Source organism: Drosophila navojoa, chromosome 4 (genome assembly GCF_054131105.1).
Source record: "Drosophila navojoa isolate 15081-1374.11 chromosome 4, UAZ_NAV_1.0, whole genome shotgun sequence".
NCBI classification, from domain to species: domain Eukaryota; kingdom Metazoa; phylum Arthropoda; class Insecta; order Diptera; family Drosophilidae; genus Drosophila; species Drosophila navojoa.
This window is the reverse complement of record NC_142892.1, coordinates 18483490-18505297: the sequence shown is the minus strand read 5'-3', so window position 1 is coordinate 18505297 and position 21808 is coordinate 18483490. Positions and strand designations below refer to the sequence as shown.

The following is a 21808-nucleotide window of genomic DNA, read 5'->3' as shown; positions in this document are numbered from 1 at the left end:
TTCGACTACGTGATACCCTAGGTAACCGCAGTGTTCAATCAATTTATATATCATGTTATTTTATGTTGCCTTTCCTTATTTTAATGGGCTATATGTTTTATTCGATAATATGAATAGGTTTTTTTTGTTCTACTTGAAGTAGCTGAATTAATTTTTTACAATTTTTTTTTTAATAATATTTTAGCATTTTGCAATAATACAACAATAAAATAAACAGATTCCGCTACAGACTGAGTTCAAGCTAAATTTTTCGAATCGACCCATGTTCGAACTTGAGCGATTCGTCATCATGCTCGTACAATGCCCATAAACCATCAGCCTTTGAGACACTTTCAATGGACAGCAGTTCCTCTATTGTTTCAGAGACAGAGGTAAAGCTTTACAATATTATGAATATATATGTTTGAATCTATAATTTTATTAAAAAGTATTTCTTCTTATTGTTTCGTTTAGTTCTTTAGCTGAGATATCCTCCTGGCCAGACAGGGCTTCCTAAAGAGCTGAGCATCCGAATGTATGAATTTGTTGATTGCTTAAAAACAACATATAAAATATTATTAAAGGCAATTTGTAAATGTACGCGAAGCTTACTCCATCTAGATCCGGATATCACGGGACATACAGTATGCAGTGTAAGTGGATTGTGAGAGTCGTCATCGAATAGATTATACCAATGCAAGGCGCTACCCTTCTGCGGTTGGACTGTAACTTGAATGTTGGGAAAGACGGTTGCACCACCCTGTACTTCGCTCGCCTACAAAAGTAAATATATATTATACTCCGCAATTCGACTTAATTTAAGGAAATTGGATATTGAATACAGACGTAGAACACTACTGTAGCCGTACGCTCGCCTAATCCGTAAATGTGTTTCATGCTTAAGCGATCCGCCGTCGTGTAGTCGAAGTGGGGTATAAAGTGGCCGCCGATGCCGTAGTTAGCGATCTGCAGTGTTTTAAATTCATTGACGTCGAAGCCAGTAATATCTGTAACGCGTACGTTTATACGGTCTGTGAATGGGGTCATTTTTTCAATCCAATCTATTCGTGCCACAATGTTTGGCTTTGCAGTTACATTCAGTGAAGGGCTTCTTGTGAATCCATTAGTAAAGTTTTTTGCTTGCTGTTTCATATCCTCAATCTCGCTGTCGGAAATGGCATTATGGTACAGGACAATATACGGATCGAGACTGACTTCCTCCATTTTAAACGGGGCCAGCCTGAGGAAAGGTGTAGTCGTCGTGTTGTAGCGACAATGGAGATTCGTGCGCTTGGGATAGCCTCCGCGACAACCCAAATAGTACGGCTCTTGCAGTTGCTTATTATGCGATACTATTTCATCATCCCGTTCCAGCAAATCGTTCACAAAGTGCTCCACTAAAGCCGATCTGTTGAGAATCTTGTCGACCTCGGCCCGCAGTTGTGTGTCACTCAGCAGGGGCTCCTCCTTGGTCATGACTGAGTGATAGGTTTGTGTTTATGAGCTATACGCGAGTCTGGATCTAATATCTATTGCGCCTACCTTTGAGCAGACGCGTCCTGGCAAATTGTTCACGCACGCCATCTAGTGCACGGCCCAGCAGTTTGTCATAGGTAAAGGACTTTGGCTCCCTCTCCCGCTTCAGTGCGATGCTGTACCAGGCGAACGCTCCTCCGTAATCCTTCTTCTCATATTTGAATTGGGCCAGAGCCAGACAGTCGCGAATGGAAAGCGTTTGACTGCGGCACATTTGAGTTTGTAGAGTAAGCTTGGCCTGCAGCTGGCGAACAACTTACCCGAATTCCCTGTCTTGCAGTCGACCTAGTGACATGTCAATCGGATTGAGGTCATAGAAGTACTCGATGCGATCAATTCCCTTCAGCATTTCTTGCAAGTCGTCCTCGTCGGGCGCCTTGACCAAGAGCTCTGTCATGGCTTGCAGTTGCTCTGCATAGGCATTGAAATGAAAGCTCATATGACTCGACTCATATCGGATTACGATTTTGGTTTACCTGCGCCCACTTCCTGCTTTGTGTAATTCTGCAGTGTGGGCCAATCCTGGCGCAACCGTCGAATGAGTGAAAACTTATGCAGAGGACTGGAGAGGTACTGTTTTTGTTCTTTTGTGCTTTGAAGTCGCTCGCGTTCCAGGATCTTCAGGTAACTGGCAAATTATTACGAAATTAATTTAATAATATAATAAATTTAATAATATTTTAATTTCAATTATTAGGTTAGTATTCACGCACGTCTTCAGCGTTGCCAGCTTTTGTTCCTGCGCCTCGGCATATTCTTTCATTCGAAGCACGAACTGGTTCTCAATATCTAGCAGCTTCACTAGACCCACAATTGAGCTGCTGTAGTACTCTGCATAAAGATTTAGCTCACAGTTGACACAGGGGCCAAACAGAAAGATGAGGAGACCCAAAAATGATACGTGTAACTTCATTGTCGAACGTTTGTAAACTGAGAAAATCAAGTTAAGCTAAGTATTGGCTTAAACTAAATTAATCACGGTACACTAATTACACCTCAAGTGACAAATCCAATTTAATATGCATTTCTAATTCTAGATACTTGTATAAATAATTTTGTGGATGACGACGGCATGGATATTGAGACGCATAGGCATCGTTCAACTGTTCTTGGGGCAAGAGTAGTAGAGTCTATAGAATCATATGTATATGCGCTGGGAGATAGAGCTGCAATTGTAATAAATCCAATCAGGCAAAAGAATATACATCTGTAGTTGTATGTAGATTGTGGAATGCCATAGTTGCAAGAGAGCTGAAGAGAGTTCCAGCCTGAAATGCATATAAACCAGTTTCAGAGACAATTGAGAGTGTTAGTGTATATATTATGATAATAAGGTAATGCCTGAAGCCGCAATATTCGTTATCAATATATATATAATTTATTTTTATTCATTAACTTTTCTTTAGATTTTCCTGGGAAGACAGGGCTTCCTAAAAAGCTGTGAGTCCGAATGTATGAATTTGTTCAGTGCTTAAAAAACATATAAAATATTATTAAAGGCAATTTGTAAATGTACGCGAAGCTTACTCCATCGAGATCCGGATATCACGGGACATACAGTATGCAGTGTAAGTGGATTGTGAGAGTCGTCATCGAATAGATTATACCAATGCAAGGCGCTACCCTTCTGCGGTTGGACTGCAACTTGAATGTTGGGAAAGACGGTTGCACCACCCTGTACGTCGCTCGCCTACAAAAGCAAATATATTAAATTGTGCAATTCGACTCAATTTAAGGAAATTGGATATTGAATACAGACGTAGAACACTAGAGTAGCCGTTCGATCGCCTAACCCGTAAATGTCTTGTTTGCTTAACCGGTCCGTCGTCGTGTAGTCGAAGTGGGGCATAAAGTAGCCGCCGATGCCGTAATTGGCGACCTGCACTGGTTTAAACTCATCGACCTCGAAGCCAGTAATATCTGTGATGCGTACGTTTATACGGTCCATGACTGGACTCATATTTTCTACCAGCTGCATTCGTGCCACAATTTCTGGCTTTATAGTTGCATTCAATTCCAGACTGCTTGAAAGCCCGTTAGCGAATTCTGTGGCTTGCTGTTTCATATCCTCAATCTCGCTGTCGGAAATGGCATTATGGTACATGACAATATACGGATCAAGACTGACTTCCTCCATTTTAAACGGGGCCAGCCTGAGGAAAGGTGTAGTCGTCGTATTGTAGCGACAATGGAGATTCGTGCGCTTGGGATAGCCTCCGCGACAACCCAAATAGTACGGCTCTTGCAGTTGCTTATCATGCGATACTATTTCATCATCCCGTTCCAGCAAATCGTTCACAAAGTGCTCCACAAAAGCCGATCTGTTGAGAATCTTGTCGACCTCGGCCCGCAGTTGTGTGTCACTCAGCAAGGGCTCCTCCTTGGTCATGACTGAGTGATAGGTTTGTGTTTATGAGCTATACGCGAGTCTGGATCCAATATCTATTGCCCCTACCTTTGAGCAGACGCGTCCTGGCAAATTGTTCACGCACGCCATTTAGTGCACGGCCCAGCAGTTTGTCATAGGTAAAGGACTTTGGCTCCCTCTCCCGCTTCAGTGCGATGCTGTACCAGGCGAACGCTCCTCCGTAATCCTTCTTCTCATATTTGAATTGGGCCAGAGCCAGACAGTCGCGAATGGAAAGCGTTTGACTGCGGCACATTTGAGTTTGTAGAGTAAGCTTGGCCTGCAGCTGGCGAACAACTTACCCGAATTCCCTGTCTTGCAGTCGACCTAGTGACATGTCAGTCGGATTGAGGTCATAGAAGTACTCGATGCGATCAATTCCCTTCAGCATTTCTTGCAAGTCGTCCTCGTCGGGCGCCTTGGCCAAGAGCTCTGTCATGGCTTGCAGTTGCTCTGCATAGGCATTGAAATGAAAGCTTATATGACTCGACTCATATCGGATTACGATTCTGGGTTACCTGCGCCCACCTCCTGCTTTGTGTAATTCTGCAGTGTGGGCCAATCCTGGCGCAACCGTCGAATGAGTGAAAACTTATGCAGAGGACTGGAGAGGTACTGTTTTTGTTCTTTTGTGCTTTGAAGTCGCTCGCGTTCCAGGATCTTCAGGTAACTGGCGAATTAATTTCGTAAATAATATTTTCGATTAATAATAATTTCGATTATTAGTTAGGTTAGTATTCACGCACGTCTTCAGCGTTGACAGCTTTTGTTCCTGCGCCTCGGCATATTCTTTCATTCGAAGCACGAACTGGTTCTCAATATCTAGCAGCTTCACTAGACCTACAATTGAGCTGCTGTAGTACTCTGCAAAATAATTTATCTTACAGTTGACACAAGGGCCAAACAGAAAGATGAGGAGACCCAAAAATGATACGTGTAACTTCATTGTCGATCGTTTGTAAACTGAGAAAATCAAGTTAAGCTAAGTATTGGCTTAAACTAAATTAATCACGGTACACTAATTACACCTCAAGTGAGAAATCCAATTTAATATGCATTTCTAATTCTAGATACTTGTATTAATAATTTTCCGGATGACGACGGCATGGATATTGAGACGCTTAGGCATCGTTCAACTGTTATTGAGGCAAGAGTAGTTGAGTCCATAGAATCATATGTACTTGCGCTGAGAGAGAGCTGCAAATGTAATATTTCCAATTATGCAATTATATATGAGAAATATATATTTATATAAAAACTTACTCCACTTGCAGCCCACCAAGACGGGACATGAGAAATAGTTCAGGCGGCGCTGCGAGTCTAAAACATGTGAAATCAGCGCAAAGCCCTTTTCCGGTTTTATATAAAGTTGATGATCAGGAATTATAGTGGCACCACCTTGCGGTACATCGTTCAGCTATAGAGGAGAATTAAGCCTAGTTTTTATTTCATTTGTAATGAGGTATTTAAAGTACTTACGAAAAGCGTTATGGAGGCTGTTAGACTGCCCGATTGAGGCTAAAAGTTTTGGATTTGATTGGAAACGATATATATTTTATATGCCTTATAATATACCTGTTGCTTTTCAGGCTTTAGAGCCAATCCATCGTACTGCAGTTCGAAATCTTTGCCAAAGTCCATATTCGTTCCCGTCATTGCCCTAAGGCGATTATGGAGTGCACGATTCAGCTCTAAGTGTATTGTTTTGCTAGCATATTGCTCGAATCGATCATATTTTATGCCGTCATGCCTTATGTAGAGTAGATCTTCAATTTCTTTATCATATACGACATCATGATAAAGGGCCACATAGGGCTTCATGCTAAGTAACTCCACCTTGAAGCGCGCCAGCATAAGCAAGGGTTCAGTTGAATTACGATAGTAGCAGAACAATTTTCTCACAGCCGGATACTGACCTCGACAGCCGCGCTGTGCTGTCGTCAAATTGTCGAGCTTTTGCTGCCACAATAAAGTCAAGTAAGATACAATAAATAATGTCAGAATTATTGTCTTGACTCACTGAACTGTTTGCTTTCAGATGCTGACCAAAATTCTGCAGAGCTCGTCGCTGCAGCCAGAGTGAAATGTGTGAATCGGCGGCGTTGTTAAGCACGTCCAAAGCCTCCTTGATATAGCCTATAAGATATTTATTTTAAAAGAATTCTATATACACCGCTTTTCCACCCACCGCTGTTAGCCAACATCGTCGCATACATTCCATATAAATCGCTGACACTCAGTTGATATACTTCACCATACAGCTCGGCATGTTGAGCATAGTTAAACTGCTCCAGGGCTGCCCTCTGCCAGGCCAAGGCGAAATGTTGAAGAGATTTCCGCTGACAGAACTCGGCCAGTGCAAAGCAATCGAGAGTGCCAAGTTGAGCACTAGAAAGTGGGTCCATCATAGATTATATTCAGCCCAAGAGCCGCTCACTCACCTATACTTGTTGCCATCGATCATTCCTTCAGCCAGCTGCTTCGCATCCAAATCATAGTGGCTCTGTAGGTATAGAAGTGCTTCCATTGCCTTCTCCAACTCCTCGACCTTGGGCGACTCCATTTCAATCAGCTTATTTACGTTTGCCGTTTGAGCAGGGCCCACTGATTCGCTCATGTAAGCCTCAAAGAAACTCCAATCCTCATGCAGACGTCGTATAAGCGCATAACTGTTTAGCGGATTTGCTACATACGCCTCGGGGTCTGGGCTCCATTGCTGTCTCTTGGCACTCACTTCAGCCAGAAAGCTGTCAGCGCAGAAATCAGGAAATCAGTTATTATCCCATCATTTTTATCGCCACACTTCATTTACCCCTCGATGGTATTAATTTTGCTTTCCAATTCCTTCGTATACTGGCTGAGCTCCTGTATGAACCGACTTTGGGCAGATTTAAGTGTTTCCTTTGCATAATAAGCAGGAATCCATAGAAATGTTAGGTATATCGAACAATGTAGACTTGGCCTCATATTACAAGTTTATAGGAGATATTTCGTTGTGCCACTTATGGAATTATGGAATGCTCTTATGCCGTTAGTCAAGCTTTTTATATGCTGAAACCATTGATAATGGTAAATCAGGGTATAATGCTTTTGTAAATATGTATGTAAAGTCAAATGGAGGCGTGACAAATCCCACAAATTGTATATATTCTTGATAAGGACTGAGTCGATATAGCGTCAAGAGGTATGCTCATTTCGATTCTTTTTAGGCTAATGCTTTTCTAATTCTATAGACTTTTTGCAATGGAAATCTTCGTGCAGCTGTTGTCGAGTCAAAGAATAAATCTATTTGTTTCCTTCACAGCTTACCGACTGAAGTGTACTTCTAAAATGTTTACGATTTATAGCAAAAAATTGTAATGTAAGCCCCTGCTCTAGTACTAGGGCTGAAAACCTTTCATATGAGTGACCCTGAACGTGCATTATGCACTGCGAATACATTCGAATGCAAAGCTTTCCTTGTATTTTGTCTTTATACTTGTTCAAGTAGTTCACAAAAAGAGTATATTGATTTTCAGCTATTTAAGGCATTTATGTGGAGGGTATACTAACATATTTGTGTGGATCGTAGTTGAAACAGCTGTAAATGAATTTTCAAACAAAATTTAACTATAAACTTTTACAAAGAGCGAGTATTATGAATTCGTGCATGCCCGTCTCAAATATTCGTACATGTTTCTCGATTGCGCTCTCACATGCAGCTGCTGAGGTATACCCAAGCGCAATGCTATTTGTCAGATACTTTGCCACCTTGATATATAGAGAAATGGAAAATATGCGCTTTATCATTTGCACAGCTGGGACAGTCGCATTGCTCTCGCCTCATCCGAGCAATCATTCATGTTTATGAACCTATTTAGATAGCACTTAAACAATTTATTTAGGCTATTGTTTGTCGACCAACAGCTTAATGTCTGAGCCCTGGGCACTGTATTGATTTATTTTGGCGCGACATTAAACCATTTAAATTGCAAATTTCCAATTCCAATGTCTCTCTGTGTGTGTGTGGTTGTGTGTGTGTGTGGCCAATGGATATTTATGCGCCCGGTTGTGCTTGCACAGCTGGTTAGACGATTGTCTTTTGCTTGATTTGATACAAATAAATTCCTCTTGATTAAACATGTGTCATTAGGTAGTTGTGTCTGGGACCATTTCATGCAGGATTAACAGACAGTGACCTTTGTCCTGCCACATATCAGAACTAGCACAGGGATATAATCGATATTTTGCAATGGGTATGAAATAAAATATATTATAATATTTATCATAAATAGCGGATAGTTGCGGGTATTTGGATATGTGGAAATATATTGTAGGTAGATTATATTTTGCATATTTTGTTTCTTTACCATACGCCATTGGCTTTGTATTTCTGTTGGGACTTTGTTTCACAAAATAAAGCACAATTTATTACTTTCAGAACTAGAGAGATTTCCACATGTACAATGAGTAACATTAATATTAGGCTAACTTCAAACGCCTATAAAATAAAATATTAATTGAAATTGAAAAAGTGTAAATGTTAAATTCTTGATTAAAAAATAACCTTTTCGATGAGGTATATATATATCAATGTAGTATATTTAACATAACCAACATAGATTATACATAAACCGAAAAAAGAGTTGACAAAGAAAAACAACCGAATATTTATGTTACCTACTGTATATTGTTCTAAAGTATTGGATAGGTTGTAAACAATATATATAGAATTAGTTGTACGGAAATCTGGCTTACTATTTAAAAGCTTACCTGCCTATTTTATATACAGTTGAATTTGGTTATATGAGCAAACTTACATGGTTATACGGTCCCTTAAGGCGTCCCTATAACCGGTTTCTACGGTATTCCCTACTCACCCACGTTCGCTTCGAGAGCTGTTTAGCTTATGTTTTTGAAATTTGCCTATGCATAGCTTTCGTATATCTAATCCTATAAAACTAACAGATTTGTTTACATACTCTTCAGCTTGGTAATTGAAAAACGCTCAACAACAACTGCTCATGCACTCCATTGCTGTTCCGTTGCTCTGTAGCTCCCAGCGCATTACGTATACGACCCCGTATAGCATATTTTCGTAGCACGTTAGACGTTTGTGTGCCATGGTGCATTATAAGCCAATTAAATGTTGTTGCTGATTGGACTCGGTCTCGGTGACACAGTTTTTGTTATTTCTATCGTTGTCATGGCAATCGGGTTGTGCAAGGAATTGAGTTCTACACGTTAAGCAATGCTTTGACATGTCAACATATCTATCTCTTTAATATATATATATACATATATATATCAAATCCAAAGCGAACAAGTTGCAAGTGAATGTTGCAGATTTGTTGTGGTTCCATTTGCCTGGCCATCGTCTCTGTGTGTGTGTGAGTCTCCCAATATACCCCATATATGATTATCTTTCTATTAAACCAAGCACTGACATTGCTTGCTCTCTTTTGTATGTATGTGTGTGTTTATGTATGTGTGCTTGCAACAATTGATTTTGATTTCGAGTTGGCTTTAAATAGCATTGAGTTACGGCAATGGCAAATGGCAAATGGAAATGGAATAGAAATAGAAATACTTGTCTCTCACTTTTCTTGTTGCTTTTGCTTTTGTATTAGGTGCGGCGCTTCATTTACTTTATGTCTTTTGTCTGCTCTTTATGCATGTACATATACACATATATATATATATATATATATATATGTGTATATGTATGTGCACATATATCTGTTGCCAGAATTTGAATGAGTTTCGGTCTTTGACGTTGGGGCGTTGCATTTTTATGATCTCCCACATTTGGGAAGCTCTGTCGTGCCATCACGAATTGTTTGCGAATGTTCTTTTATTTATTGTATGGCTACTTGATGAGCTTCTGCTGAAAATGTTTTATGGCCCATGTGCCAAGTTCTCTGTCGTCATACGCACGCCGACATTCATCAATCATCGATGGCAGTCGCAGCATTTCAAATGAAATGCGCATTTAATACATTTTATGGTGCTTTCCCACTCTTCGTCTCTCTCTCTCTCTCTCTGTATGAATTTATTTTTTTTGGCACACAAGATTTTACGAACTGCTTAGAAATTGTCCAGCATGAAATCTACTTTAACTGCTGCGCCAGCTGCGGCCATCAACCTGTTGAACCTTCATTTATCACCAGACGCCCGGCGCGTGCTCAAAACGGCGGAACTAATGTGTCCAGCGTCACATTTGAATTATGTGTTATTACGCTGAATTTTTCCCGCTCCGCCCGCTAGCATCCTTATGGGAGGGGCGGACTGGTCGGTTGGGCGGTGGCATCGGGATGCTGGGTAGAAGTGACGGGGCGTGAATTCCACACGATTTACTAACACAGCTTTTGGCCAGCAACATTGACATAGGACGGCATGTCATTCAGCCTTGCAATTTATAACCTTCTAAAAAAATAACCCTCAAAAATCAATAGAAAAATTCAGACTATGACATACCCCTTAGTAGAGAGTGATAATATATGAAAATAATTTTATATATAATATAAAAATTGATAAATGATATAAATAGTAATAATAATACAAAAATAAATTATACAATTATAATAAATACAAATTTCTGTATTTAATTAAATTAATTTTTTCAATCGAACTAAATTTTATAAATTTATTTAAATCCCATGACTAAACAATTGGGTATTTTGAATAGTTAAGCAATTGTAGAAGCGGAGAGTATATTTATAATTTATAATAATATTCTATAAAAATTACTATACTTTTTAAATGCTATAGTTAATAATTTATTGATGTTTATTTTCTTTTAGTTTAAAAACTTAAATATTTATTAAATTTAAGAAATGTTTTTTTTTTATTTATTTAATTTTTTTTTAAATTATAAATTTCCCTTACCCGAATATTTTTAATGTCATGCACACCTTTTGTTTATATAAAAACTAATCGATTAACCCAGGGTTATTCGAGGGTATCTGTATACAAAATAAAAATCGATTTATCAATTGTTTGAACAGGTCTAACTTTGTGTGAAATGTTTATTTTTTTGGTTATTCTTTATTGTTTATTTTATTTCTCTTGCTCATTTTGGGCTTAAATTGATGGTCGCTCATATTTTGCACTTGTTGTCCTTGTCGTCCTTTCGATTTTCTATTAAAACAATGGCCAGACCGGCTAGCAAGGACTATTTTAGTATCGAGCCGGCGTTATTGGCTCACATTACGTTTAGTGCACTTCAAATTATACCCTGTAAAAGCAAGAGCAATAATTGATGTGAAACTTATGAAATATCACAGAAAATGTTCAACAATTATATTAAATTATGGTGCGAAGCTTTTTCTTTCCAAATTATTCAATTTATGTACACCTGGGCAAGAAATTTTACTTTGGTCTCCAATTTTCTATTCTGTTTTGTTAGGTTGCGCTATTGAGCCTCTTTGATTGAGTTCCATCAGGTTTGTTATGCAAGCGTTGTGCTCTAATAATCCAATTTCTAGTGCTGATTGACATTTGAGTTTGATGTTGGCTGCGATTGTGAAGCTCTCGTCGTTCAGCGCTATCAATTCACGTAGTAAATTCCTGTTGACCTTGATCTGGCACCCATGCAGCCAATCGAAGAGCTGCAAAGCTCTATTAGTTCGTCCGCCTTCGCTTATCTTCTTCTTCTAATATATTGAGTTGTTATGCTTGCACAATGAAGAACATGACGCTTGCTTCAGCGCAATTGGCAGAGTGAGCTCTACAAAAAGAGAGATGAGAGAGAGAAAATGAGATGAACAAATCATTTTATATACTCAGATCGCATTGGAAATGGGAAATTGTTGATATGAAATTTTAATGTTGATTAAAGACCTTATTAAAAATTACTTATAAAATGATATCTCTTACATCCTTGCAGGTAGAGTCTAAAATGTTGATACATAAATGTGTATTTTATAGAATTTCTATTTTTATTGTGAGTGGCGTCAATTCTAGCCTCTATTTCCTCTAGTTGTTCTCTATTTCTACTTAGTGTTTCCTCGAAGTATTAAGTTTTCTTCTAAGTTGTTCTTGTAAGTATTTGCCTGAAGTATTTCCCTTATGCATTTCCTCTAAATATTTCCTCTCAGTATTTCCTCTAAGTATTTCCCTTAAGTGATTTCTCCATGTATTAAGTATTACTATGAATTGTTTCCTCGAAATATTTCCCCTAAGTATTTCCTTTATTTCCTCTTCACACTTCGCTTCGCTTCTGTTCGACTACACGACCCCATCAGGCCTGGGCTACTGAAGAAATGCTGCAGCTGCTGCCCTTTATATAGGGCAACTTTCGCCCAACCACTCAGTCGCTCTTAAATGCTGTGCCAGGTAGAGATCTTCGCAGTTGAGCTTTAAGTGGCCAATGGGAGCGCTCTCTCCTGCTGCAAGCACTCTAGCTTCGTTTTACTCAAATAATGTAGATACCCAATGAATGCTGCTGCATACATACATATAAGACAGCTTATATGATTTTCTGCAGCTTTTCTTCGAATCCTGCTTTTGACAGAGAGACAGACTGTGAGATAGACAGAGAGACAGATATACAGACACACATATTAACTGATAGATGGGCAAACAAATGCTGTTGAAGAGTATATAATCTTGATAGGTATAAGCAACAACGTCAGAGCTAGAGCTAGAGTCAGAAATGCTTGAACAGAAAACAAAGTGTATGATATAAGAATTCAAATATAATTATACATATTATTTATAAGAATTAATACATTTTGCTAGATAATTGTTAAAGGTAGAACGGATGTTATATCAGTATAAGCAAAGTTGATAAAGAGTAATGTAGATATTGTAGTAAATTATTTTATTGACATAATAATGAAAAAATTAGCTGATTAATTGACAAACATATTAAGTGGCCTGACAATCCATTATTCAGGCACTTAATATGTGATGGCTGATTGGAATAATAAAATATAATTTACTAATGGTTGAACTAGTTAGCAAATTGATTCATTGACTGATTAAATAGACAAGTTGATTCTGAATACTGATAGGTGAAGCAGCTAGGGAACTACTTTGATGTATATAACTCAATAATAAGATATTTAATACTAAAATTAATTTAATAAATATAAATAAAATAATACAAACATTTTAATTTAAAATATATTTTAAATGTTAATAATATAATTATAGTAATATATCTGCTATACATAGTAATATAATATTTTTATAATATTTAATGGTTAATGGCTATTATTTTTAATGGTTATTAATAATTGTAATCTTTTGTTTACTCTAACAATTTGCTTTGAAATTTAGCTTTATAATTTTCTTGTCATCCGTAGATGTTTTAAAGTCATCTTATATAATGTCTACTTTTATTTGTCCTTCTATAAAAACTGCAAACATTTTTGAAAATTTCATTACTTCTAAGGCAAAAAGCCCTACTTCAACTTGGTTTTCCATACCTCTTCAATCTGTTGCTATTGTTGTTGTTGCATTCATTATTCACTCAACATATTTAAAGTAAACAAAAAGAAATATTTTTCTTTAAGTATGCTTCATATATTTTATATTATTATCAGTAATTTATGATTCCATTTACCCATATACATATATATAGAGTGCCTAAAAATGTTTTTACCTATAAATTTATTGATTTATTGAGCAAAGCCTTAGGTCTATAGATATTTACAGGGGCTGCTGAGCTGAGCATTGCTGATGACCACACAGGGACCGTGCTGCACCTGGACGGAGCTCTTGCATCGCCAGTCGCACTCGATGGGCACGAATTGGCCCTTGCGGATGACGGTCTTGGGCTTGGTGGCGCCGTAGCAGGTGTACTGGGAGAGGCTGCGTGAGACGGGCAGGCACTGCTCGTAGACCTCCACAATGTCCGGATGAATGCTGTCCAAACTGAAGTCTTGGCCGCAGCGCAATTGCTGATGGATGTGCAGACGGCTGCGTTTCTTGAACTGCGCCCGACACCGCCGGCATTTGTAGGGACGGGAGCGACCGCGACTCGGCTGGATGGGCGTGGGCAGCTCGTGCAGGCGCTGGAATCGACCCATGATATCGTTCAGTATGAGAAAGCTCTTGTTGGGCTGCTGCTGCAGCGTTTCGCTGATGTGATACGGCACCACATACAGCTCCTTGGTGGTCAGGCACTGCTGCAGGCCGTACAGATTGACGCGCATGTTGGGCGGAAAGTAGCCGTTGCACTCGCGCTGGTGCTTCACATAGGCTGCCCGCAGGCTGGCCAATTCCGATTCACTGGTGGTGGTGGTGCTGCTGCTGCTGTTGCTGCTGCTGTGGTTGAGCTGCAGCGCCAGTGGGAGTGTGGCCAGGCTGTCCGCACTGAGCGTCTCGCTCTCCTCCCGTTTCCTCTTCAGCTGAACGCGAATGCGCGTAATGCTGCACTCATCCAGACTCACATCGTGGCTGCTGCAGAGATAGTTCTGGATGCGCTGGGTGAGCAGCTCGTAGACAACGCTGACGCATTCCTCGATGTCATAGTGATGCTGCACCACCACCGTGCCGCTCTGGCAGATGTGCACCTGATTCTGCACCAGGACATAGCAGGCCACCTGGAACTCGAGACGCTGCGTGCCATTGTGGAACATCCAGCGCAGCAGCTCGGGCACCGCCGTGCTGCACGTCTCGGCCAGAAACTCGTCCAGCTTCTGCTGTGCACTCTCATCGCAGAAGAAGAACGTTTCCAGCTGCCGCGCCTCAATGATGTCCAGGACGGCTTGCTGCTGCTTGGTGAGCTGCGGCTGCTGCTGCTCGCCGCGGCGCAGCCAGTGCTGGCTGGGCGGCTCGTCCGCGTCGATGCTGCTCCGGCAGGTGCTGCACTCATGCAACTGCCCCTCCGCGTGCCACTGATGGTGGAAGGTTTGCTGGTCGCCCTCGTTGCTAAACACAAAGCTGGAAATTGGCTCCATGTCTACGGTCGCTTGGCTGAGTATCGATGCTTCTGCTGATGTGTGGCTGTGCCGCAGTCTTCGCGTTGACTGATATGCCTCGAGCAGGGGTAGCGCACTTTTATGTGGGCCAACAGGTAGGCACAGCCACCCACCCAACCACCTGTCGCAGGTCGAGCCCAGATGTGCAGCAGCTGCACTGCCACAGACCTTTTTCGGCCGGATTTATGGTCGGTAATCCCTGCAGCAGGCCTCGGTAGTGCCCATAAAAAAGGAAATATTAAAGCTCACTCTCATCCTCTCTCTTTTTCTCGCTTAGGGCAACTCTTGAGTGTAAACTAGTTAAGACTCTCTAAAATTGGTTAGCTCAACTTGTTTGCCTGCCGCTTGCCTCAATTTGCATCTGTCGACCACGAAACAAGCTGCCATTGCTCTCGTTGCAGCTCCATTGTTGTTCTACTGCTGCTGCCAGCTGTCTGGACGCAAACGAAATGGACACTGGACAGTGGACAATGGACAATGGACAATGGCCACAGCCGTGTGGCTAGTGACGTGACAATGGCGTGCCACAGTGGCCACAGCGGTTCGCCAAGAGGTGGAGCTGGGCGACATCGCAAACAGGCCACGCTGCAGTCACTTAATTTCCTTTTCCGCTATTTTTTCAACGCTTCATTGTCTGGCTGCGGCTTTGGTTTGACTGCCTTGCGGCCTTTAAAGCCAACGCCGTCATTAAATAAATGCTCCAGGAATAAACACTGGCAATTAGATGCTACTTAAAGCGGATGTATAATGGAGTATTTGTAGTGCACTCACTTGTAGTACACTACTTTCTTTCTCTCTCTCTTTCTCTGTCACTCTTTAAGTGCTCTTAACTATGTTTCCTTCTTAAGTATGCCTTTTTGCTGTGTTGATCAACGCTTCGAGCAGCGCTGCATTTAAAGTGAATTTCTGGTTTTCATTCATATATTCTTCTTAAAAAGTATATCTCCTCTAAAAATAACTCTTCTCTAGTGTCGTGGTCTCTTTTGGTATGTAATTAGAGCATAGGATATTCTCTTTTTCCTAATCATCATGGTTTTATATGTTGAGTAGAGTCGTAAGTTATCCAATGCACTCTTCCGCAGTCGAATTGAAGATTTTTTGCTGATTGAGATCATTTAAAGAGCAACTTATGTGGGAACAGCTAATGAATTAAGAGGCTAGATTGCATAAATTAAAATTTGAACAGCGCATTCGTACATTACAAATATATCGCACACAAATTGGTATTAAATATAGTACAGAATAATAATTCTTAAAGCATTTTCTACTTCAGAAAATTAGGAATAAATTAGGAATATTTTATAAAATTAAATTTATTATAGCTGAAGAGTAAATGAAAATCTAGCTGACGAATTTTTTTTTAATACTGCAATACCACAATATATTTTATAATTTAATATGAAACATATTAAGTATTTTTTATTTGGCTCTAAATAGTTTTTCCTTCAGTCAATGTATGGAAATTTTATTTTTCCATATTTTTTCCACATCATAAAAACTAATTTTTCGTTGTAAAAAATATGAATTGCAACGCAAAAAATATATTTGAAAAAAAATATGAATTGGAACGCCAAAAATATATTTGAATGCGAAAAAATAAACAAAAGTAAACAATAAAAAATCAGTCCTTTTTATTGCTCTCTAAAAATCTTTTGTTTTAGAGCTCAACAGCGGCATTAAATGAGTATTCAAAGTTCCGCATTGCCCATTTTTTGCTCAGTTTTATTTATGGTATTATTTTTGGCAAAAGGATGCTCGAGAAAACAATGCCATAGAGCAGAGGGCGTAAAACTTAATTAAGGCACTGTTGGCAGCTCAGAATAGCGAGAGATAGAGAGAGAGAGAGAGAGATAGATGACGTCGCCTAGTAGCTGGAAAATGCAGTGAGGTGAAAAGCAGCCGCACTCTAAGCCAACAGTCGACTGTCTGTCTGTCTGTCTGTCTGTGTGTCTGACTCTGGCACGGAGATCTTTAAAATAAATACGATACCAGCGGAGGGGCATGAGAAACCGGGTCAACTGGCAAACTTTCAAAGGTAGTCGCAGCACTTTTGCCAGCCTTCAGCTGCTGCCGGTGGCATTGAATCATTCAGCATCAAATCAGAACAAAGTGCGACAGTGGTATTTGCCATTTACTGCTAGTTGCAATCGAATGCCAAACAAGCAACAGAAGCAACACCTCGGCAATCAAATGGAATATAAATCACGCCAGCACAAATAATAAGTGTGTGTGTGTGTGGCACCTAGATAGAGCTTTTGTGGCAGCCATACGGTGTGCCACACTGTTAGAGCGCTCCATCATAGAATGTTTAATCGCCGCATCTGTGTGACAGACTATATTCTATATTTATCTACTCTGCTGCTATGAAGCTGTCCCGAGTGCCAAGCTGCTTAAGGGCTCAGTGCTGGCTCATATAATCGACAGGTGATATCTGGTGTGCAGGTGAGCAGCTGACTCATAAAAAGCCCAAGTAGAAGAGGAAGAAAAACTGCAAGACAAGTGGAGACAGCAATGGTGACGTTCCGAGTTTTTACTTAGTTTTCTTTCTTCTTTTCTTTTTTTATGGTCTGCTCAAAGTGTTGACAGTTTTTGCTCTAACTCGCAATTTTCCTTCTTCCTTCTTTTTGCTCTCTTTGGGTCTCTCCGCAGCTGAAAGGCTGTTAAGAGTCGCACATTGACCCTGTGCACAGCTGGAAGGGAATCATTGATGAGTCAGTGCTGAAAGCTGGAGGCGTGTAGAAGCTGTTGAATCTGCATTCGCTTCACTAAGCCTAGAGTTTAGTCCGATGTGTGGTTCATGTAAGGCCTGAAGCTTTGGCATTTGGCGAACAAATTTGATACAGTTTATCAACAAAAACTTGATTGAGTTGAATGCTGAATTTTTAATTAAGTTGAGCTAAGTTTTAGCTTAGTTAAATACTGCTTTAAGAAATTTGAAAACTTTCTAAATTTTATTTGCAGGAGTTAATACTTATAATTTGTATCATTCTAATTAAATATTTAAATATTTCTAATTTGTTTTTTTTTTATATTCCGTATATCTACAAATTAGAGTAGAAATAATTCATATTGGAGTAGAGTGATGAATTAGAGTAGAAAAACTTCATATTAGAGTGGAGTGATGGACTTTCAATAGATCAGATCATTAGGCTGTAATATTTTGCTTTTGGTTGCATTGGCGACTTGAAATTTCTCTGAGAGTCGAACGATACCCTCGGGTTTCAATACCAAAGCGTTGTCATTCTATGAATTGTCCACAGAAATGAAATGTGATGAGTGTGAAGAGTGCCCCAATATACCTCTCCTGTAAATTGGAAATTTTCAGCTATTTTTCTCTGGAAGCTCCAGCGCAATACAAGCGTTCGATCGTCTCTAGTTTCAATTTCAAAGTGTTCTCATTCTATTAAATTGGAGCGCATGATAAGTGTGGAGTATGCGCTCATATAACTCTTCTATTAAGACGCCATATGAGACTGATTCTCTCTGAGAGCACAACTAAATTACGACCGATCGATCAATTGCAGCTATACTAATATACATTCATAATTCATACCAATGCAACTATCAATTGTTGTAATCATTTAAGTGTGTTTCATAGTGCTATGAATAAAGAGCGGCAATTGAATTTGGGTAGTTGTTACATATTTTCAGCAGCTGCTGAAATAAAGTTTTTGCTGTGCTCGCTCTCCTGGTGTGCCCTTTCTATATGGTTGCTCCAGCTGAACAAATAAAGAACAAAGGCTTTGTTAAATGGAAACCGAAGGAAAGCAGTTGTACTTTTATTGGTGATTCCGCGAACAAAGAAGCCCCAGGCTGCAAATAAATTATTTTTGACCAATGCACAGGAAAAAGGTCTTGTTCTTATTTCAAATTTAATCAACATACATTTTATTTCCTACTCTTTGAAGTCACTTAGATGCTTGATTTCGATTTGAACTCAATAAGAAGTATATAAGCTAAAAATTAACATTTCTACATTCCTTTAAAGATGTTAATATTTCATCAAATAATTTTTTTATGCTATAAAAAGTAATGCAAGAATTTAAAAAATAATAATATTAATAAAAAAAATATTAATAAATAATAAAAAATATTTCTATTATTAAAATATGTTTGTTTCGTAAATTTATAAAAATTAATTTTAATTTAAACGTTTAAAAATTATTAGAAGAATTAAATGCACTACTTTCTACGGAATTTTTTTTTTCTTGTTGTAAAAATGAATACAATTTATTAAAAATAATAAATAATCAAAAATATTTCTATTACTAAAATATTTTTGTTTTGTTAATTTTTAAAAATTAATTAAAATTTAAACTTTAATAAATTTTTAGATGAATAAATTGCACTACTTTCTACAGAAAATTAAAACAAAATAAATTATTATTCAACTGAAATATCATTGAATTTTTATATAATATTTTGTAGCATTCTGCTAGCAAAACACCCTGTGCATAAAATGCTTTATAAAGGCTAAAGAGGTCCTTTCATACATATTTTTTGCACTTATGCATATATGAATATGCGCTTTTGTATGCCTTCAAATGCCTTGCTTTGTTCCCAAGTATGATTTTTGCAATGGGAGAGGAACAAAGGTTCCACTCAATTTTAAAATGTTATGCTACAAGTGCAGTAAAATGAAATGGATCTATCTAGAAATATTTGTGCGAGCTTTTTTAATTACATAATGAAGATTTTATTTTCACTTTCTATAATTAAACAATAAAGCAATTCACTACTGTACTATCTTTGTTTGTATTTATATTGATAGCAGACTTACATTCAGATTCATGCTCACTCAACTCCTTTGCTCGCGCTCAGCTCAAAATGTAATTTCGCTGAACAGCGTCAATTTTCATGCCATTTGCATGCTATTTTGTAAGCCGCTTTAATTTAATGCTGCGCAAACTTTTCCACTTTGCCACTTTGCTACTTTTATAGTGCAGCCGGGCTCAAGCCTACATGGCTGGCTGCTGGGTGCTAACTGCTGGTTGCTGATTGCAACACCAACTGCAACTGCCAAAGTGAATAAAGGCAAAGAAACAGCAAGAAGCCGAAACAAAACAAGAGCAAGTCACAGTCGCCGTCGCAGTCGTCGTCGCAGTCGCAGTTTAGCTGCCATTCTGGGTGTCTGCTGGCAGATATTGTCGTAAAAGCAAACTTTGTCTGTCTCAATGGCGCAAGTCGTCAATGGCAACGCCTTTGTCTCAGTCGTTTGCATGCGTAATTTAAGCAATCTACAGACGTGCCACAGACTGAGGTAAGCACGGTCGGCTGGGTGGCGGGGCGAGGTGTTGACAGCTCGCCTGGGCCCCAATTTGTCAGCGGGTTATGCGAGCCAACTATATTCTCTGTTTGGCTGTAAAAGCCCGGTTAAAAGTTCTGCTCCTGCTCTTTCTGCGACTCCTGCTCTTGCTCCTGCTCCTACTGCCGCGTCTGCATTGCATTCGCTTGCACTTTGCATGTTGCCGGCGAATTATGCAAATGTGGCTTTCACTTTTCAGCAAGGTCAACATATTTGCGTCCTTTTCTGCATGCATCTGAGTGCATTGACTAAACAAGCGAAAGTGCTGGAGCCGAGTGCGATTGACTGTCTAATACTCGTTCACAGCTTGCAATCAACAGGAATATTCATTAGAAGATATCGATTTTGTGCCTCTAATATAAAAGTGGCCATAGAGCTATCCAAGTGGCTATAGGGATTGGTTGACTGCCAAATACCCGTTCACAGTTAAAATATTTTAAGATAGATTATTATTATTATTATTATTATTATTATTATTATTATTATTATTATTATTATTATTATTATTATTATTATTATTATTATTATTATTATTATTATTATTATTATTATTATTATTATTATTATTATTATTATTATTATTATTATTATTATTATTATTATTATTATTATTATTATTATTATTATTATTATTATTATTATTATTATTATTATTATTATTATTATTATTATTATTATTATTATTATTATTATTATTATTATTATTATTTTTATACCCTGAACCCATTGAAAATGGGAAATCAGGGTATAATGGTTTTGTTAAAAGTATGTAACAGGCAGAAGGAGGCGTGGCAGACCCCACAAAGTATATATATTCTTGATCAGGGCGAAGAGCTGAGTTGATTTAGCCCTGTCCGTCTGTCTGTCCGTCCGTCCGTCCGTCCGTCCGTCCGTCCGTCCGTCCGTCCGTCCGTCCGTCCGTCCGTCCGTATGTATGAACGCGTCGATTTCAGAAGATATAAGAGCTAGAGACTTCAACTTTTTTTTAAAATGTCCGTAATTATCACGCGCATATCGAGTTTATCACTAAAAAACGATAACTCATTCCGATACTTTTTTATCGATAAAAAACCTTATCGAAGATCACTTAAATAATTATATCTCCTACATCTTTCAAGCTAGAGTCTCCAAATTTAAAATGTATACTAAGATGAATTTTATACAATTTCGGTTTTTGTTAAAATTTACCCCCCACCCCTAAATCCACCCCCTCACCCTCATCTTTGTAAAAGTCGTATATCAAGTACTAGAGACTTGTGCTTCGGTATACACATACATTTAAACATCATGATTACGTTCTGAAAGTTTCATTCCGATCGTACGTCTAGAAATTAAATTATTCAACAAATAAGTTCTCCTATTATTGCCACACTGCAGCGCAACCCAAGCGCAATCGCCTGTATATGTGCGCGTATGTGTGTGTGCGTGTGTTTGTTTGTATGCGTGTGTGTGTGTGTGTGTGTGTGCTAATTATTATTGAAATATCAGTTCCTTGTGGGGTTCAGGGGATCTCGTAGTCGAGCAGTCTCGACTAGAGCTTTCTTACTTGTTATTTATTTTTTTTTGTATTTAAGGATTACTTGAATATATAAATATATTTCTTTTTTTATTTGCATTAATTATTGAATGTCAAATTTAACTTTTACCTTAATTTTGCTTTCATAATTCAGT

The 21808-nt window shown here is 38.8% G+C and overlaps 4 protein-coding genes across 4 annotated transcripts; all 4 read right to left on the bottom strand.

Moving 5' to 3' along the window:
* Positions 1-398: 398 nt before the first annotated feature.
* Positions 399-2428, bottom strand: LOC108650260 (prolyl 4-hydroxylase subunit alpha-1). The gene is made up of 7 exons (XM_089258961.1): positions 2229-2428; positions 1992-2143; positions 1776-1926; positions 1522-1718; positions 826-1457; positions 592-754; positions 399-532 (listed from the first exon to the last, which is right to left on the bottom strand). Exons 1-7 carry the CDS (start codon positions 2426-2428, stop codon positions 450-452), a joined length of 1578 nt encoding a protein of 525 aa, XP_089115087.1. The 3' UTR covers positions 399-449.
* LOC115565690 (prolyl 4-hydroxylase subunit alpha-1-like) lies at positions 2406-4868 on the bottom strand. Its single transcript, XM_089258962.1, has 7 exons — positions 4669-4868; positions 4441-4592; positions 4225-4375; positions 3971-4167; positions 3275-3906; positions 3043-3205; positions 2406-2985 (listed from the first exon to the last, which is right to left on the bottom strand). Exons 1-7 carry the CDS (start codon positions 4866-4868, stop codon positions 2918-2920), a joined length of 1563 nt encoding a protein of 520 aa, XP_089115088.1. The 3' UTR covers positions 2406-2917.
* LOC108652607 (prolyl 4-hydroxylase subunit alpha-2) lies at positions 4845-6916 on the bottom strand. The gene is made up of 8 exons (XM_089258964.1): positions 6735-6916; positions 6364-6669; positions 6111-6310; positions 5943-6058; positions 5498-5881; positions 5402-5440; positions 5186-5339; positions 4845-5119 (listed from the first exon to the last, which is right to left on the bottom strand). The coding sequence occupies exons 1-8, from the start codon at positions 6887-6889 to the stop codon at positions 5094-5096; spliced, it is 1380 nt and encodes a 459-aa protein (XP_089115090.1). The 5' UTR covers positions 6890-6916; the 3' UTR covers positions 4845-5093.
* A 6212-nt stretch (positions 6917-13128) lies between these two features.
* On the bottom strand, positions 13129-14894 carry LOC108657778 (protein terminus). Its single transcript, XM_018110435.3, has one exon. The coding sequence runs from the start codon at positions 14809-14811 to the stop codon at positions 13549-13551; it is 1263 nt and encodes a 420-aa protein (XP_017965924.3). The 5' UTR covers positions 14812-14894; the 3' UTR covers positions 13129-13548.
* Between the last annotated feature and the right edge of the window lie 6914 nt (positions 14895-21808).

What these genes read in the sequence shown, in the direction of transcription:
- LOC108650260 (XM_089258961.1), bottom strand. Translation starts at nt 2,428, where the DNA reads ATGAAGTTACACGTATCATTTTTGGGTCTCCTCATCTTTCTGTTTGGC. An exon ending in AAAGCAGGAAGTGGGCGCAG is followed by an intron (nt 1,927 to 1,991) that starts GTAAACCAAAAT and finishes ATGCCTATGCAG; the next exon opens with AGCAACTGCAAGCCATGACA. An exon ending in CTGCAAGACAGGGAATTCGG is followed by an intron (nt 1,719 to 1,775) that starts GTAAGTTGTTCG and finishes AATGTGCCGCAG; the next exon opens with TCAAACGCTTTCCATTCGCG.
- LOC115565690 (XM_089258962.1), bottom strand. Translation starts at nt 4,868, where the DNA reads ATGAAGTTACACGTATCATTTTTGGGTCTCCTCATCTTTCTGTTTGGC. An exon ending in AAAGCAGGAGGTGGGCGCAG is followed by an intron (nt 4,376 to 4,440) that starts GTAACCCAGAAT and finishes ATGCCTATGCAG; the next exon opens with AGCAACTGCAAGCCATGACA. An exon ending in GATATCCGGATCTCGATGGA is followed by an intron (nt 2,986 to 3,042) that starts GTAAGCTTCGCG and finishes ATGTTTTTTAAG; the next exon opens with CACTGAACAAATTCATACAT.
- LOC108652607 (XM_089258964.1), bottom strand. Translation starts at nt 6,889, where the DNA reads ATGAGGCCAAGTCTACATTGTTCGATATACCTAACATTTCTATGGATT. An exon ending in GACGATGTTGGCTAACAGCG is followed by an intron (nt 6,059 to 6,110) that starts GTGGGTGGAAAA and finishes AATATCTTATAG; the next exon opens with GCTATATCAAGGAGGCTTTG. An exon ending in CTTGGTGGGCTGCAAGTGGA is followed by an intron (nt 5,120 to 5,185) that starts GTAAGTTTTTAT and finishes TTACATTTGCAG; the next exon opens with CTCTCTCTCAGCGCAAGTAC.
- LOC108657778 (XM_018110435.3), bottom strand. Translation starts at nt 14,811, where the DNA reads ATGGAGCCAATTTCCAGCTTTGTGTTTAGCAACGAGGGCGACCAGCAA.